Source organism: Clavelina lepadiformis, chromosome 5 (genome assembly GCF_947623445.1).
Source record: "Clavelina lepadiformis chromosome 5, kaClaLepa1.1, whole genome shotgun sequence".
Taxonomy (NCBI): domain Eukaryota; kingdom Metazoa; phylum Chordata; class Ascidiacea; order Aplousobranchia; family Clavelinidae; genus Clavelina; species Clavelina lepadiformis.
The window spans coordinates 6,492,345-6,508,630 of NC_135244.1; the positions used below are offsets into that span (position 1 = coordinate 6,492,345).

General features: G+C 36.7%; 2 protein-coding genes across 2 annotated transcripts; one reads left to right on the top strand and one right to left on the bottom strand.

Annotated features, from left to right (window-relative positions):
• Positions 1 to 3,853: 3,853 nt before the first annotated feature.
• On the bottom strand, positions 3,854 to 9,919 carry LOC143458917 (uncharacterized). The gene is made up of 19 exons (XM_076955825.1): positions 9,750 to 9,919; positions 9,544 to 9,626; positions 9,270 to 9,383; positions 9,078 to 9,168; positions 8,761 to 8,949; positions 8,500 to 8,602; positions 8,240 to 8,397; positions 7,979 to 8,157; positions 7,360 to 7,867; positions 6,926 to 7,108; positions 6,689 to 6,791; positions 6,422 to 6,579; positions 6,111 to 6,289; positions 5,743 to 5,941; positions 5,406 to 5,594; positions 5,048 to 5,150; positions 4,635 to 4,792; positions 4,325 to 4,500; positions 3,854 to 4,205 (listed from the first exon to the last, which is right to left on the bottom strand). Exons 1-19 carry the CDS (start codon positions 9,799 to 9,801, stop codon positions 4,020 to 4,022), a joined length of 3,111 nt encoding a protein of 1,036 aa, XP_076811940.1. The 5' UTR covers positions 9,802 to 9,919; the 3' UTR covers positions 3,854 to 4,019.
• A 2,276-nt stretch (positions 9,920 to 12,195) lies between these two features.
• Positions 12,196 to 16,273, top strand: LOC143460642 (U3 small nucleolar RNA-associated protein 4 homolog). Its single transcript, XM_076958232.1, has 18 exons — positions 12,196 to 12,390; positions 12,470 to 12,589; positions 12,781 to 12,849; positions 12,976 to 13,060; positions 13,232 to 13,321; positions 13,420 to 13,498; positions 13,596 to 13,671; positions 13,761 to 13,971; positions 14,125 to 14,201; positions 14,287 to 14,386; positions 14,474 to 14,547; positions 14,627 to 14,752; positions 14,876 to 15,029; positions 15,316 to 15,422; positions 15,534 to 15,629; positions 15,695 to 15,907; positions 15,976 to 16,038; positions 16,129 to 16,273. The coding sequence occupies exons 1-18, from the start codon at positions 12,232 to 12,234 to the stop codon at positions 16,243 to 16,245; spliced, it is 2,016 nt and encodes a 671-aa protein (XP_076814347.1). The 5' UTR covers positions 12,196 to 12,231; the 3' UTR covers positions 16,246 to 16,273.
• Positions 16,274 to 16,286: the final 13 nt, after the last annotated feature.

Here is a 16,286-nt window from a genome sequence, read left to right on the forward strand (position 1 = left end):
CCGACTAATTTTCGAAAAGTTTCTTTAACGAACTAGTTTTACGTTTAATTCTCTTTTACGGTAAACAAAGTTATTTATTACACACGTTTAGGTGCATACACGGCATACCGATTTTACGAGAAACGGAAAAAATGGAATGCAGGTACAGTACACTTCGCCGTTGACTCGACTCAAAGGTAACTGGTTGACCAGTAGGATCATCCAATCAAAACAAAACTCTTGCCTCACCTTACTCAAAGGTTGAGGTTATCTGGGTTTATGGAATTATACTCATGGAGCAAACATCCTTTGTCTAAGATATCTACAATTTTTTATAACAAATCACAGCACATGTGTTTTTAGTAATGGTTACGGTGTTTGGCATTATACGTCATTCAGGGAAACATAATGCGATTGAATATCTTGCAATTACCAGGTGTTAAGTGACATATAACCTGCTGCTTAAACCGAGAACTATTAGTCACTAACAAATGTTTTTTATCTCGACCATTTAAAACTAACTTCTAATCCGTCAATCACATTGCTTTGCAGTACTTCTACAGTGAAAATAGGATTCGATCAGTTTGGCATTTGACACGACTATTAGTGTTACATGAATTGTATCATATTAGGAAAACATGTTTTTATCTTTATTCGATGCAGTTTACATGCATGCATGAAAGCAATAAGCGTATATAGAGAGCGGAAAACTTTTGTGGAGAAAAATAATAAACAAATATGGTATCATGACGCAAATCGATCAACTGATAATAACATCCACTCAGGTTTATTTTATTAACAGCCGAGTCCGTAATTTCGAAAAAATTTAATCCAAAGTTTTTATAGGTCAATATCGCTTTTGCTCCCATTTCTTTTTATAGCAAGTTTGACCAAAGATATTGTATAAACCGGGTGCACATGAAATAGAATACAGCTTTTCAAGAAAAGAATTTATTTGAAATTTTCTACATGAGACGCAGAAGTTAAGAACTCTTACAAACCCAAGCGCCATATCACCACTTATTTTCATCAAAAGCCAACGCAGTTTTCCAGGTCTAATTTCCTGAAATCAGTTTTCTACTATGAAGATTTAGCAGCTTGATGTTATGCCACAAACTCATTTTTTACCACACGTGCACTGATTTATGAATACCGAATGTAACTTTACAACTGCTTGTATACAACTACGCATTGTTACATTTTTATAATTTTTGACAAATAACCTATAAAAAATAAACTTTTAAGGTAATTGGTTTACGGGCGCCACCTTGCGAGTCGTACTTATTTATACAATTGGCTACAGTTTAAAAGCTAAATAAAAAAAATTCTTACCTTATTTACGAGTACGGTTCTATTACACTTTACATAATAAAAAGTGATAAAATCCTTATTTAAACGCTATCTCAATGACAATCAACATAACATAAGTAATGGGGACGTTGTATTGGCCAGGATATACGTTAAACATAGCAGAGTAAATCTGGCGAGGTGCAATTACCTATACAGTGTATCATATACATATTCAACCGCAAAATGTTTCGTTAAATTTCGTAAAGTTGACGAAAGATGATTATTGGTTGTATTTTTGACTATGAACGTAATTAATAAAATAAGTCAGGCGGAAAGAGAAATAGCTAGTTTCAGTGTTAAACAAGTTGAGTTGGACACAAATAAGTCAGTCTGTCACCATTTCATCAGGAGAAATTGCACGTTGGAAGCTATTTTTCATTTATTTTTCGAAGCTAGTCTGGCAACCTCATGCAGAGTCTTCGCAAGAATTTAAAGACACGTTGTCACGTATATGTGTAGTCACACACACAGCAGCCAAAAACTGTTACAATAAACTCTGCTTAACAGAGCACCTTCTAGAATGTTAAAACATGCTCCAAGAAATAGCGGTTTCTCTATTAAAGGGTTAGAGTTGTTTTCACCACAAAAGTGACTAAATATAAGGAAAGCTGCACAAGTTTCGATGCCAGGGCTTTTGTATTCTCATTTACTGTGCATTCCTGCCCTTATTCAGTGTTCAGGAAATAACTTGGTCAATTTTTGACTGTTTGATTTTGGTTGCGTGATGGACAGCAGGGACCACTCTTCGACACGTCTTAAAGTTAAACTCGTGTCGTCACGTGTCAAGCTGCTCTTAGCGCCATCAAGCTTCGACAGTAAGTGCCACTCTTCGACCGCTTTTTTGCCATACACGTATCGTCACGTGTAGTGGCAGCGGTAAATTTATAAGAGAAAAATCATCGTTTGTTCTGTATCAACGAAAACTGCTCTAAGAAGGGGTTGTTCTCCGATGCTCAATTAAGCGAGATTTACTAATGTATATCGGCAGGAAGTTTTTTTAAAGAAAATGTTTATATCTGCTTTTGTGGCTCTCATTGCAACCACTTGGCATGTAAAGCATCATTTTCTGACGTCAGCAACATAACATCCAACCATGGCAGTAAGTTTTAAAGAATTTCAGGTCTGCCAAACAGCATTTTCCTGAATGAAGGGTGTACACTACAGTTTTGCACTTGGCAAAGCTGCACAATGGATATTATTGACATCGATACTTATATTGTTTTTTTGATTTACACCATGTGTTAGTAAAGAACGCGACTATTCACAGTCACTGATCAGTAATGGGCCGAGCAAAGATTAGGTTATGCATCATGCGGTGTGTCTGTTGGAAATCATTCTTATCTTTCCAACGGAACCAGCGATTAAAAAATACTCAACAAAGAAACTATAGCCTAACAGCCGGAGCGTAAATAATGTCTTTTCTTATGAGCGAATACAAAACGCACAGCGTGAAAACAGAACGGCTTCCGGTCTGCATCATTTACATGTATTCCTTTGTAAGTTAAACATGATTTAACTGTAAATTTTAAGTTATGATGCCATTGATGTCGTGCATTTTAGAGTTAGCATGCAACAAAACCAGGTCTGCGGCATACCCCATTAAAAATTCTGGGCCTGAGGCACTCACCAGGTGTCCGGGCAAACCCATCTCTGACGCTTATGCATCCAACTGCTTTGCAAATAACCGGTACCGCCTAAGAACGCACATAGGCTACTGAGGTGTACACAAAAAATAGCTAAGTCATTACACTGTTACCTTCAAGTAAAACCTAAACATCTAACCTAAAAATAAAATAGGCTGTGTTAACACTGTAGGCTATGGTTTCTAGACCGCTGTTCTGCTATATCTACCGTCTCTGATGTTAAATTACTTTGCTCAGTTGCTTCTGCTTAATCATGGCGCAATTGCATTCCTGCTGTATTGCCCACGTGCTGTAATTATGACGTGTAATTGCTTAAATAAAAACGTTTTTTTGAATTAAATCAATGAAGCTAAGCATCTTTTAACAATTGGATCAACTAGAATTGATTTGGACGACTCACGAGGACATAGATCAAAGATATGCTATTTTGAAATGACTGTATATATCAATTTTCCTATGTTGTACACATTTCCTAAGCTGTAGGTGAGTTTTGTGGTAAATGGAAATACATACAATAGAAATCTTTCTTGCTGCCGAGCGCAGAGCTGATTACCAGTCGCACACTGTGGCGATAATTAAAAAATCGGCAACCATTTTATGAGCAAGTTGCTATTGCCTGCAATAGACACAAAATGATAAGTTTGCGTTTTGCAGACAAAGCCTAAATATTGATGTGCTGTACATGTTTTCAGTTGCTTATGTTCTGGTAGATGCAATGTCTTGTGTGGATAAAGTGGATGAATAAAGTTTCTTGTCAGAATAACAAATTTCATGTGTTAAAAAGCTATTTTTGCTTCAGTCAACATCGTCAGTTGAATCTAAATATTAGTTATTGTAAGGTACTTATAGATCCACTCTTTTTGCTATACATGAATGCATTTAAAAAAAGGCCGCTTGTTGTTGAGCATAATAATGTTTCGCGGTAGTTAGCACGCTTGTTTATGTTTACACGCCATGTTTGTAACAAAGTAAACACGTGTAAACAGATGAGAGTATAACCAACACATCAGCAGACTATTTTCGTTAGTATGATAATGCCTAACTTCTTCATTTGTCATCACCCATAACATGAATGCATGGATCTTTGCAAAAGTGAGTCATCATTTCGGCCACGAGAGCATCCGTACTGGAGGCCATCGATGCCATGAAAAGATGGATTTCTTCCCCGGCGATTTGAAGAAGTTTTGTACGGTTTAGTGGCTCATGGCCCATTTCGTATCCAACTACGTATGTCTAAATACAAATAGGTCAGAGCAGGACCAAGCATTCTCAATATTTATCAGTTCAGTTGTAAAATATAAAGCTCCCACTAAATTTTTCATGTATGGTGCTGGCATTCATGCAAGTCTCACCAGTATTCCGGCATCTCGCAGGGCTTCAGAAGGTCCAAGTACATCATCGTCCGGTACGTGATCAGTTGCCACGACTACAATTCTTTGAACAACGGAGGGATCTCTAGCGCCCCTACTTTTATCAAACATGCTGTGGAGCACGTAGTTCAACGCGGCCCCCGTATTCAAAATTTCATCTAAAGTGTTAGACATGCCACTTTTATTCATACTCTGCACGTCATATTTCTTAAATCTAAGGATATAATGCTGCCAGTATATACATATACCACAACTTTTGTTAACTATTTGAAGGGTGATTCGACAGTTTTACCTTTGTTAACCAGTTCCATCAACCTTTCCAGGCCGAGATTGACGTATTGTGTTCGATCGTCGTTATAATCATTGAAATATATAGCTTCATCTATATGTGGAATCACGCTGTGATAGAGGCTGGCGAATCGCACGTTTTCTGAACCCAATGCGGTCAGACTGTGTAGTTCCAGTTCGACGTAGGTTATGTTAATGCGTTGTAGTCTTGTTAAATTAGGTTATTTAGGCCTACGTTACGATAGACGTTACAATAATATCATTGGTACTAATAAATGGTAATACATTTTCCATTTACATATACTTTATATGGCATTCATTTCGTTTTTTGGTTATAATTTACTTTGTTTTTATTCTATATTTGTGTTGTGCTATAATTGTGAGTAATACTCCAACTGTATGTATTGCTAAACGTACTTTCCGATATACCAGCCATCGTACAACATCGCCATCCAGTTGCGAGGTGTAGAAGCGTGAGAAAGCATAACGATGTCGGCCAGAAAATAAGGTGGACATGGACCTGGAAATACATCATAACGGTCAGACCAAAACTTTATTACTAGCAATTATTACATAAGAACTGGGGTGTCTATATGTATCTCAGCTACATGGCAAAACATTGCCTTTTTGAGATACTTTTAAGCGTCACATTTACGAGACGTATTACTACTATTCAAGCAAGATAAAAATTTATCAGTGCTTTTTAAACAGAAAGACTTCCGATTATTATAAATGCTATACTGCAGGTTCACCCTTCAAACAAAAATCTTCTTACGTGCACAGCAGGGCATTTTCTTGTTCCATCTCCCCGTAGGCAAGCATTTGATCTCGCCTGTAGAGTCATTGGGGTAAATTGAGTAAAGAGGTCTGTTGCAGGTCACAGTGCAGATGGAACCGACATGGTTGCCGTTTGTACAGCTAATATCACCTTTATTAGGTGGTCGCTTGGCCGGACAAACTATATCTGAACAGATGGTCAAAAATTAAAGTAATAAAAGAAATGCAGTGAACATTTCAAAAATTAACCAACCTTCTAAAAAGGTTTAACATAAAAAGTACAAACTTATTTATATAATTTAAAGTTACAGAAGATCAAGCATTTTAATTTTTACCTTTACTGATCCCTTTTGAGGACTCATCCATCACATAATCACAAGGATTTTTACAGAAATGTGTTTGCATTTCAGCAACGAAAACTTCAGTACTTTCGTTCATCGACGTCATGAAAAGGTGTTTCTCTTCTCCGGCTATCTGTTTCAGCTGCGTCATATTCACTCTTTTTCCAACCATGTCGTACCCAAAAGCGTAAGTCTGTAAAATAATAAAAAAACAACTTAAAATTTACGTATATATACTTTAAACTAGTACGTGCGGCAGGTAAATCTCTGCGTCGATGAGGTCATTAATAAGAGCATCAGTAAAGAATAATAATCAAACAAATATCCTAACGAGACAAAACTCAAACCAGTTTTGTTTTTACCAATATCCCTGCTTCACGCAAAGCATTCGCGGGACCAAGAACATCATCGTCCGACGCATGATCAGTTGTCACTGCAACGATTCGTTGGACCAAAGCAGGGTCTCTAGCTCCGTTACACTTGTCGAACATGTTGTTCAGGACATAGGTTAGAGCAGCTCCGGTGTTCAACAGATCGTCCTCTAAAAATTTGTAAGCCATTTTAATAAGCAATTTCCTGCAATTTCAATTAAACGATGGTCAGTTCAGTTATAATGTTGGTTCATAAACTTTCTTACTGATATTGGCATGGTTTTGGCGATTAAGCAACTTACCGGTGTTGATTGCCGAAACTACGTTTTCTTCCGCGAGCTGAAGGTAACGTGTTTTGTTGTCGTTGTAATCATTGAAAAATATGGCTTGCTTAATGTGAGGCACACCGCTGTGGTAAAGGGAAGAAAATCTGACCGTATTTGGACCCATGACGGTTGCACTAAAATTAAAAAATCGTTCTGTTAGCAGCCAATAAGTGCCTTTTGCTGAATTTTAGCCATACACGTGTAAAGGACGTTAAAGTTTTTTAATAGAAAGCAAAAAATTACTTGACAACAGCAAATCCGTCCATCAACATTCTTTGCCAGTTTTCCGCAGTCGAAGCATGAGCAAGCATGACAACATCCGCTAAAAAGTAGGGCGGGCAGGGACCTAGACACAGTATAGAAGTTTGGTTGATTACAACCAAAGTATGCTTGGGCAGTGGGTTTCAAAGCAGTAAGAACTTATGACTTAGTTTACAAGGCAATTGTGCAAATAGCCACCATTTGTATAATTTTTCTTACGCGCACAACATGGTCGTTCTTTGCTCCACCTTCCGGTTGTTAGACACTTAATATCGCCCGAGGACTCCGCAGGATAAATAGAGTAAGATGGAGTGTTGCAGGTAACTGTACATGTCGACCCCAACTGATTTTCATTTGTGCACGCAAGTTTACCTTTTCCTGGGCTGCTTTGAACTGGGCACCCTTACATTTTTCAAAATAATAGGGTATGTTTTGAGTTAATAAGATTTGAGTTTGCCACTAAGGTATAATAACGACAGTTTAATATTACTAAGTTGGACTATGAAATTTACACGCACCTGGATAACAATTGGAAAATAAAATTACTAACTTAACACTTTGTCGTAGTATAATGACAATGCACTCTTTCATAACAGCGACGGGCAGCCAATGTTATAGAAAGTTTTACTATAGACCTACAGTATATATTGCACCTTTTGCTTCTGCATCAACATGACCATGTCCTTGACTATCATCGCGGTCGTGGTCGTGGTCGTGGTCGTGGTCGTGGTCGTCGTCGTCGTCGTCGTCTTCGTCTTCGTCTTCGTCTTCGTCTTCGTCTTCGTCTTCGTCTTCGTCTTCGTCTTCGTCTTCGTCTTCGTCTTCGTCTTCGTCTTCGTCTTCGTCTTCGTCTTCGTCTTCGTCTTCGTCTTCGTCTTCGTCTTCGTCTTCGTCTTCGTCTTCGTCTTCGTCTTCGTCTTCGTCTTCGTCTTCGTCTTCGTCTTCGTCTTCGTCTTCGTCTTCGTCGTCTTCATCATCATCATCATCATCTATTACAAGCTTGCAAGGGTCTTGACAAAAATTAATAGTCATCTCGTTAACCAGGGCATCAAGATTTCCTGGAGTTGATGACAGGAATAGACGCTCATCTTCCCCGGCGATTTGATTCAACTGCGACATGTTCAATGTTTCCTTTCCCATGTCGTATCCAAGAGCATAGGTCTGTAAGAAAGTCAAGTCTTTTCACAGTTTAAACTTAAAACTTGTTTATACTAATGTAATAACCGATTAACCGTATATTAACGTGTGACTGAATCAATGAATCAAAATTACCAGGATTCCCTGTGCTCTAAGCTCTGCTGCCGGATCCAGAACATCATCTTCAGAAGCATGATCAGTGACAACTATAACTACTCGTTGAACTTTTGACTTTTCTCTGGCACCCTTACTTTCTTGAAAGAAATGGGTCAAGGCAAAGGTTAATGCTGCTCCAGTATTCACCACCGCGCCATCTGTGAAGTATCACAAATTCCTTGTTATATGCAGCAAGACGTTAAGTCAGTGGTAAAGTGTGTGATATTTTTAACGTTTTACTGGTGTTGGTGATGTTTGCAAAATTTTCGTAAACTTGTTCATAAAAAAGCGTTTTGTTGTCCTGATAATCGTCGAAGAAGACAGCGTTTTCGATATTTGGAACTTCATTATGATAAAGCACAGCAAAGCGAACAGTATTAGGGCCCATTGCAGTTTTTCTGTTAAAGAAAAATGATGGTCAAAACTTCTTATAAGAATAATTGTCAAAATCATTGTGCAAGGATAGAAAATATTGAAGTGTATTTGCCAAGTAAACTTACTCTGCAATAACTTGGCCATCCAGAAGCATCTTGGGCAAGTTGGCCGAAGTCGAAGCGTGATAAATTGTGAGAATGTCACCAAGGAAGAAGGGAGGGCACGGCCCTATACAACACATTACACAAAGCTTGTCGGTCTGATCAGAGCTGTGATAACGAGGAATACGCATGAGCACATTACAACGCAATAAATTTGAATTGTGTCTATAGCTGCCCATAAAGAGTTTATGTTTTTTTCTGCACGCTCCCGTGCACAATTCTTACGAGCGCAGCAAGGTATTTGACCACTCCAACTTCTGTTAGCTAAGCACGTGATTGAATTTAATGAATCCACCGAGAAAATGGAGTAATTTGGTTGAATGCAGGAAACTTTGCATTCAGATCCGATTGCGTTAGAGTCGGAGCACGTAAGCTGCTGACGTTTAGGACTACGTTGTTGAGGACAAACAAGGTCTACAACAAAGTACAATAGCTGACTATTATAATATAATTGTAAGATGTTTTGGGAATAAAAAATAAAAAATCCAATAATTTCCACAAGGTAAATTTTTCCTGTTTGTTTGTATCAGAAGAAAACTTACCAGGAAGGCGTTTGCATGCTAAGCGACCAGAATTACAAGCGTCTTCATGACAACAACATCTACAAACTGAGTTGCTCAATCGTTCGTTGCACTTAAAGAAGCATAGGGCGGCCATAAACTATTTGTGATACGGTAATTATCTGAAGAAGATCTCACTAAGGAACATTTAGAAATTAGGCCATACTTCCTTACCTGTTTAAGATCATTTGTGCATAATCGGGAAACTTTGCATCGTTTGATGTAAAAGGCACGATATCGTGGATCTGTTGGGTAGTGCAGACGGCGGACAACTGTTTCGCAAGATCTCTAAACGCAAAATAGGCATAAGCTAAGATTGTATTTTTGAACGTTTGTAAGAGCAGTAGTAATTACGTAATAATTTAGAAGTAGTAATTACGTAATAATTTAGAAGTAGTAATTACGTAGGCTTATGTACAATTCGTTCAGCACACCGATGTGAGCTTACCGAATGTGCTGGGCACTCGACGAGTTTTTGTTGAGCAAGGCAATCTTCACCGCTTTTACTGCTACATGTCCAACATTTCAACCCTATCATGTTCAAAAATTTATTGCAAGCAAAACAGAAAATGAAATTGTCTAGTATAAAAATAGGTATCCAACATAAACAATTTCTTCTACTTCGAACCATTTCAAAATACCACATCAACTTACCTTCTACAGGATACAAAACGCCGAAGATGAAAAGTATGTAAGTTATGTTCATGCTGCTGGCTTCGGTTTCGGTGCAACTGTCCCACCGTCTTTCAAAATGCTACTTTTATAGTAAGGCAACGACATAATTTACAACCTTCATTTTAAGGGTGTATTTCCAACTAAGTCATATTATTTTAAACAAGTTGTTGAAATTACAACACGTCTAAAATCGCCTGGAACGTAAACAATAACTGTTTATGAGCTGCTACACAATGGCCGAAAAGTTTAATAGCCTTTACGTTTTATCCTAGGTATCGCTCTGCCGATTAACTACGTGTCGCAGTCACCTACAATTAAAACACCGCAAAAATTTGTAGATGCTCCTGCCCGAAAAGAATAGCCTAATGTAAGTTTGCGTTGCAAAAGAAATGGATAACTTTGAAGTGGACCAGGTATTGTCAAAAAAGTTTGATGGACAAGGGTTTACCAGTTAAACAAATCTCTGTTATGGATTCCGTTGTTTTAGAACTTTATGTTTCTTTTTTTTCGAAACAGTAAACATGACTTATGTTAAAAGGTAAACAAAGAAACCGAAATGTTTGGCTCAAAAGCCGTGAAATTCTACAAGATTAGCAATCTTGCAAGGTTTGAATCCGTTTATGTAAGTTTTCCTTTCGCTTTGTCTGTGCAGTAGGCCTACCTTTGTCCGGCTTCTAAAAACTTAATCATAAAACATGGATTAGCCTACCCAAGTTAGTGTATGGTAAGTTGTCCAGGTTTTAATGTGTGCCTACATCTGCATAGCCTGTAAGCACAACAATTTATTATTTTTAAAAATCCCGACATGGTATAATAACCTATCATTGACCTAAACATGGCATTTACAGGTTACATGCAACTTTACGTAGTTTTGTGCTGCTATGATATTTTTTACAATGTTTTGCCTTTGAGGATATTGGGAAATGTATCGTTACTCTGTGTTACTGATGAAAAAAATGACCAAGTCGATTTTGTGATCCATGCTTTTAATTTAGGGGAAGTTAGAGAGAGCAAGCGAACGGTTTACTGGTAATAATCAAATTCTTTGCTTAAAAGTCATTCTTTAAACGCTACCTCATTTTACTCTAATGAAATAACATGAAGCCCCTATTCAGGCTGTTTTAGTTCATAATTGTGTTTTTACTTGATTATTGTTGAAAAAATTAGGCATATCTCATCTGCATGGTGACGCCACATTTATCGCAATAAAAAGATGTCTATAAATATTTCACGTGTTGTATTGTTTGGTTATTTCCCTAAATTAAGGTAAGTTAATAAGGTTACTTGAGAGCACAAAATATTAAAAATGTGACTGTTTCACTGTAAGTAGGTCACCCTGCCCATTGTTAATGATAGGCGGTGGTTAGGAAAATGTGCATGCAAAAAATTTATTTTAATTCTTTTGGGTTCAATGGAAGCTAGGTTTAGGTTAGAAGAGGTACATTTAGGTTAGGTTTAGGTTACTATGTTATAACTTATAACATTTAAGTTAACCTAACGGAAAACCTGTGAAAAATGTAGCTTCAGACTTATGATTTTTTTCCTGTGAAATAATGGCAGCCAAAAGTCTAATTTAAAAGCCCATTCAAAAATCCCAGAAAAAAGTTAAAAAAAGTGTTAAATTCGCTACCTGTTACTGTTAGAGTCCCTTTATTGTGTTTGTAATTTGGGTTTGGTGATCGTGCTGACGCCAATAAGTTTTTACATTCTCTTATTAGTCCGTAATGCTCGTTTTTTTCCCACGAGCTGGCTGGAGCGCACCCAAGATTTTTTGCGGAAATGTTATCATCACACACAGGCAGGCTAAAGTGTTTGTTAAGTAGATGAGTGATGCAAGTATTATGCTAAATATAAACATTTAGGTTATTTTGAACAAACAAATGCAGAATGTTTTCATAAAAATGCAGAAACAAATTTTAACATGCTCGGTAGTGGGGCCTTCATCCAGACTTAAGAGTATAACAGGAGCATACCTGAGATTTATTGCTGAAATCCTGTCGCACACCAGCAGGCTAAAATGAAATGCCCGTTTTTTGTTGGGAGAAGAGCGGTTTCTAGCCCAAAAAAAGGATACACTAACTTTCCTATATTAGGTTGGGGATTTTTTGGCCGACGCAGTTTTGATAAATTTTATGTGATGTTATCAATGCTAAGCAATCAGCCGTTACCCACATGTTGAAAAACACGGGGTTGCTTTTTGCTGGGACTTGACAACTAAAAACTTTCAGCTAGATTTGTGTATACAAAAAGTATATGCCGAGTAACTATATAGCACTGAAATACTTTTTTAATACCATTTTAACCAAGTATTGATACCATTACCGATGTTTGACAGCAGTCAAGCAGTCCAATCATTATTCTAAACAATTAGTAGGGCATGTGGTCTTTTTCTAGTATGTAGTATCTCCATTCTGTCATTTAATTCCCAAGCAAATTTGATTTCAGACTTTCTTACTACATTATGAGTAAGTTTGTTGTTCATCGGTGTCGGCTCTTCAAATTCACTCCATGTGCTGTCCAGTGTATGGCAGCATCAGTGGAAACAAGTGATTTAGCTGTTGCTCGTTCTGATGGAAGCATTGAAATTTGGAGCACAAAATATTCCTGGTTTCAGAAGCTGGTACTAGCTGTTCTTATGTTCTGAGTGTTTTTCTAACCATAACAACTGTTTATCAATGATCTTATTAAAATGTTTATAGGTTATCCCTGGCTCTTCTGACCACTCTGTTGAGAGTTTGATTTGGGTTGGAAATCGCTTACTGTCAGGCGGCCTTCAAGGAGATATTACAGAATATGATCTTACTGATGCAACAGTAAAAGTGAGTGATATTTATATCTTTCTTTTTTGCTACATATTGCCACTGTTGAGTAGAAATAATTTTATAAAATATGATGTCAGAAAAACAGGTTTATTGTTTTCAAAACGTATATTCACATGGGCACTTTATTACATTACGTGGCTTATTAATACTTACTGTGTCTTGTGACTATTTGCTAATATGTTCTTTAGTTATCGGTGGACAGTTTTGGAGGAGCAGTTTGGTGCATTGCATATTCTATTGTCAAGGATAAAATTGCTGTGAGTGTTTTCCTAAACTCATTGATTTCAAATCATAATCAAAATATAATCATAATCTAGATTCTAGAATGATCAAATTTCATTTTTCGACTATTTCACAAAAAAGGAAAAACATTTTTTCTAAAGGTTGGCTGTGAAGACGGCAGTGTAAAGATGTTTGATGTCAAAAACAAGGCCATTACATTTGAAAGGGCATTTGACAAACAAGAAGGTTCAGTTTTGTATGACTTAGTAATATGTTAAGTTAACTAGTTTATAACCAGATGGTATTTACAAATCGATGTGCCATGTATCAGCATAATAAATAAACTTTGAACTTCATAACTTCGATTATAATTAAATTTACTAGTAAGTTGCTTTCAAAAATTCTTTGATGTTGCAGGTCGTATCTTATCAATGGCTTGGCACAAGTCAGGTGATATTATTGTGACAGGTTCTACAGATGTTGTCAGAATATGGAGTACCAAAACGGGTAAATGTTTTGATGATTTTGCTGAGTTAAAGTATTGTGAGAATATAAGAATTAGCTGTAATCTTAGACAGCGTTTTTTTATTATTTGTTATGCTTAGGCCACGCAATTCAAAGAATTACAATTGAACGTGAAATGAAAAATGTAGAAACAATTATTTGGTCTGTTGCCATATTAAGGTAAGTTGATTTCTTGGCGAAATGTAAGATTTATGTCTTATTTATTAATTTATACGTAAAACCAGTTGGAAAGCAAGTTTTTTATTTTATTGTGCAGTGATTACACAATTATAAGTGGCGATTCATCAGGTCGTGTCCAGTTTTGGAATGGGAAAAATGCAACTTTACTACAGGTTGGCATGCAACAAAAACATTTGATTACAACATATTTTACATGGTATTTAAACTGACACAAAGATAGTAACATTACTCTTTTTTGTAGTCGCATCGCGCACATCGAGCGGACGTATTGTGTTTGTGTTCTACTAAGGATGAGAAGTGTGTGTATGCAGCAGGGGTTGACCCTAGAGTCATTGCCTTTAATTTGGTCCAGGAAGACGATGTACCAACTTGGGTTAAAGGACGTTATATGCAAAAACACACCCATGATGTCAGAGCGCTTGCGATTATAGAGAATAGAATAGTATCTGGAGGTTTGTAAATTTCTCACTGGTCTAACTGCTTTTAAAAATAAAGTTTGGCTTTTCCTGCATATATTTACTTCACATTCAACCCTCTTTACTGCAGCTTTGACTGTTTATGATATATTTGACAACACAAAATGCACAGAAAATGAACTTTTGTAGGGGTGGACACAAATTTGATGATGAATTCCATTAGTGAAAAAGTGGGCAGTTTCCAAAGAGTTTATTCCTTTCCTATGGTGGGTGAATTTGATTCTTTAACTCTCCAATGGCTTTTACAGCGTAAAGAACTGTATTTCAATACTTATGTAATTTTTTGATCAGAAAAGTTTAGTGTCAACATCTGCAACGAAGAAATTAGTACTCATGCAGTATTCCAATTATTTAGATCTTTGGAAGTTTGCAAAATGCAATTTTCCTGAAGGTATTGTACACGTTTTATTGTTTCGAGCTATGTTTTGTTGCTCAAACTTGGGCAATTCAGATTTATGGTTCTACAAACATTTTGCAGAACTCAACGCTGGAAGAAACATTCCCATTGAAGACAATCCAGTGAAACTTCTCCAAATAAAACCTCCATCTTCTGTGCGTCTCGAGTAGTATTTTTGGAAATTGCACAAATGTTTTTGTTTTTGCGCTGGTTGTGATGTGTTCTAACATTTAGGACACAAACCACATATGCTGCAGTGTTATATCTCCCTGTGGCAACTGGATAGCATATTCAACCACATCTACGTTGAGGTTGTACAATTTACAAACAAGTGATGAACTTTCATGCAAAGTCATCCGGGTAAGTAATCAATGTTCTACTGTAGGAAGTAAATTTTAATTGACAAGAATTGTTGTAGAATTATGTGTCAAAAGCACAAAAAAATAATATAGTTTTGCTATAAAACTACCAATTTTTGTTAAGGTGCGCTGTGTTGGCCTTATACCGTCCCACTGCATTGTTTTCACACCAGATTCAAATTACATGATTACTTCAACTACCAACCACAAAATTTTGATTGTTCATCTTGTGGCAGACACTTGTGAAGCAAGACTTGTACAAATGCTTCAGTTAAAAAGTTGGTTTTGTTTGTAATAACGTCTTATCTGTCTACTATGATTTATTCTTTGTCATTATTATTACTTATTTAATCATTATTTACGCTATAAAAGTACAAAGTAATCAATCATTTTCTATCACAATTGGATTTCCCTAAAACCTAATGCTTGCCGGCTTTGGATTGATGTAGGTGTTTATTGGGACTTATAAGGTTAGCTTGAGAGCACCAGGTTTTAGGGAGATCTCACAAATCTTGTTTTTAATTTTGCAAAACATTTCAAATTAATTGAATATTTTTCTAAAAGCGTATACTTGCATCACGCACCTACTTGCTGTATCATCTACTTCCTCATATCTTGCCACAGCCAACTTAGACGGTGAAATTAATGTGTTTGATCTCACGAATATGACAGTAGGTTTTGAATGATTTAGATTAAATTCTGCGTTTAAAGTTAATTATATTAAACCCGGTTAAAATCCCAAAACCTTGGCATGATATTTTTAAATTAATGTCCGTGTTTAGCATTTCTGCACACTGCCTAAGTACCAACACACACCTTCGTCAATTGCATTTCATCCGGTCACAAATGACCTTATGACAGCATATGATGACTTGCAGGTTAGTCATATTTTGTTAGTAATAAAATGCAAAAATCGATCTCACATCACATAATATATTTGCAGGTAATTGAATATAGTTTGATTGACAAAGCATACACAAAATGGACAAAACAATGTCTGTCAACAAACAATGAGCCACTTCTACAAACTTTACGCAAAGGAGCGAGCAGTAATTCATGCAACATTGCAGTGGTAACCAGTATAAGATATGTTCACTCAGATGAAGTCGACAAGGTGTTTTTTATGAGCAGAGAAGGACTATATATTGCTGAAAGGGTAAGAGCTCCAGCTGATGTTACAGTTGATTTTTGTTCTCTAACTTTACTCTTAATTCAACCATGCAGGTGCCAAATCATATGCAAGATACAAAGTCACACTTAGGAGCTAGGTTTTGCCATAAGTTCAAGGTAAGCATATCAAATATTCCAGCCTGAACATGTAATTATTTAATTGAGCTTTGGCCCTTATTTGAATTTGCCTTTGTTCTACCATTGCAGCCTTTACTCTGCACTGAATTCATTGATGAGAGCACTTTGTTTGTCGTGGAGCGTCCACTACAGGACATCTGGGAACAATTGCCTCCTACCCTTTATCAAAAGAAATTTGGGACATAATTTCAACAATAAATATTTCGCAATTAGTCATGTATTGTTGC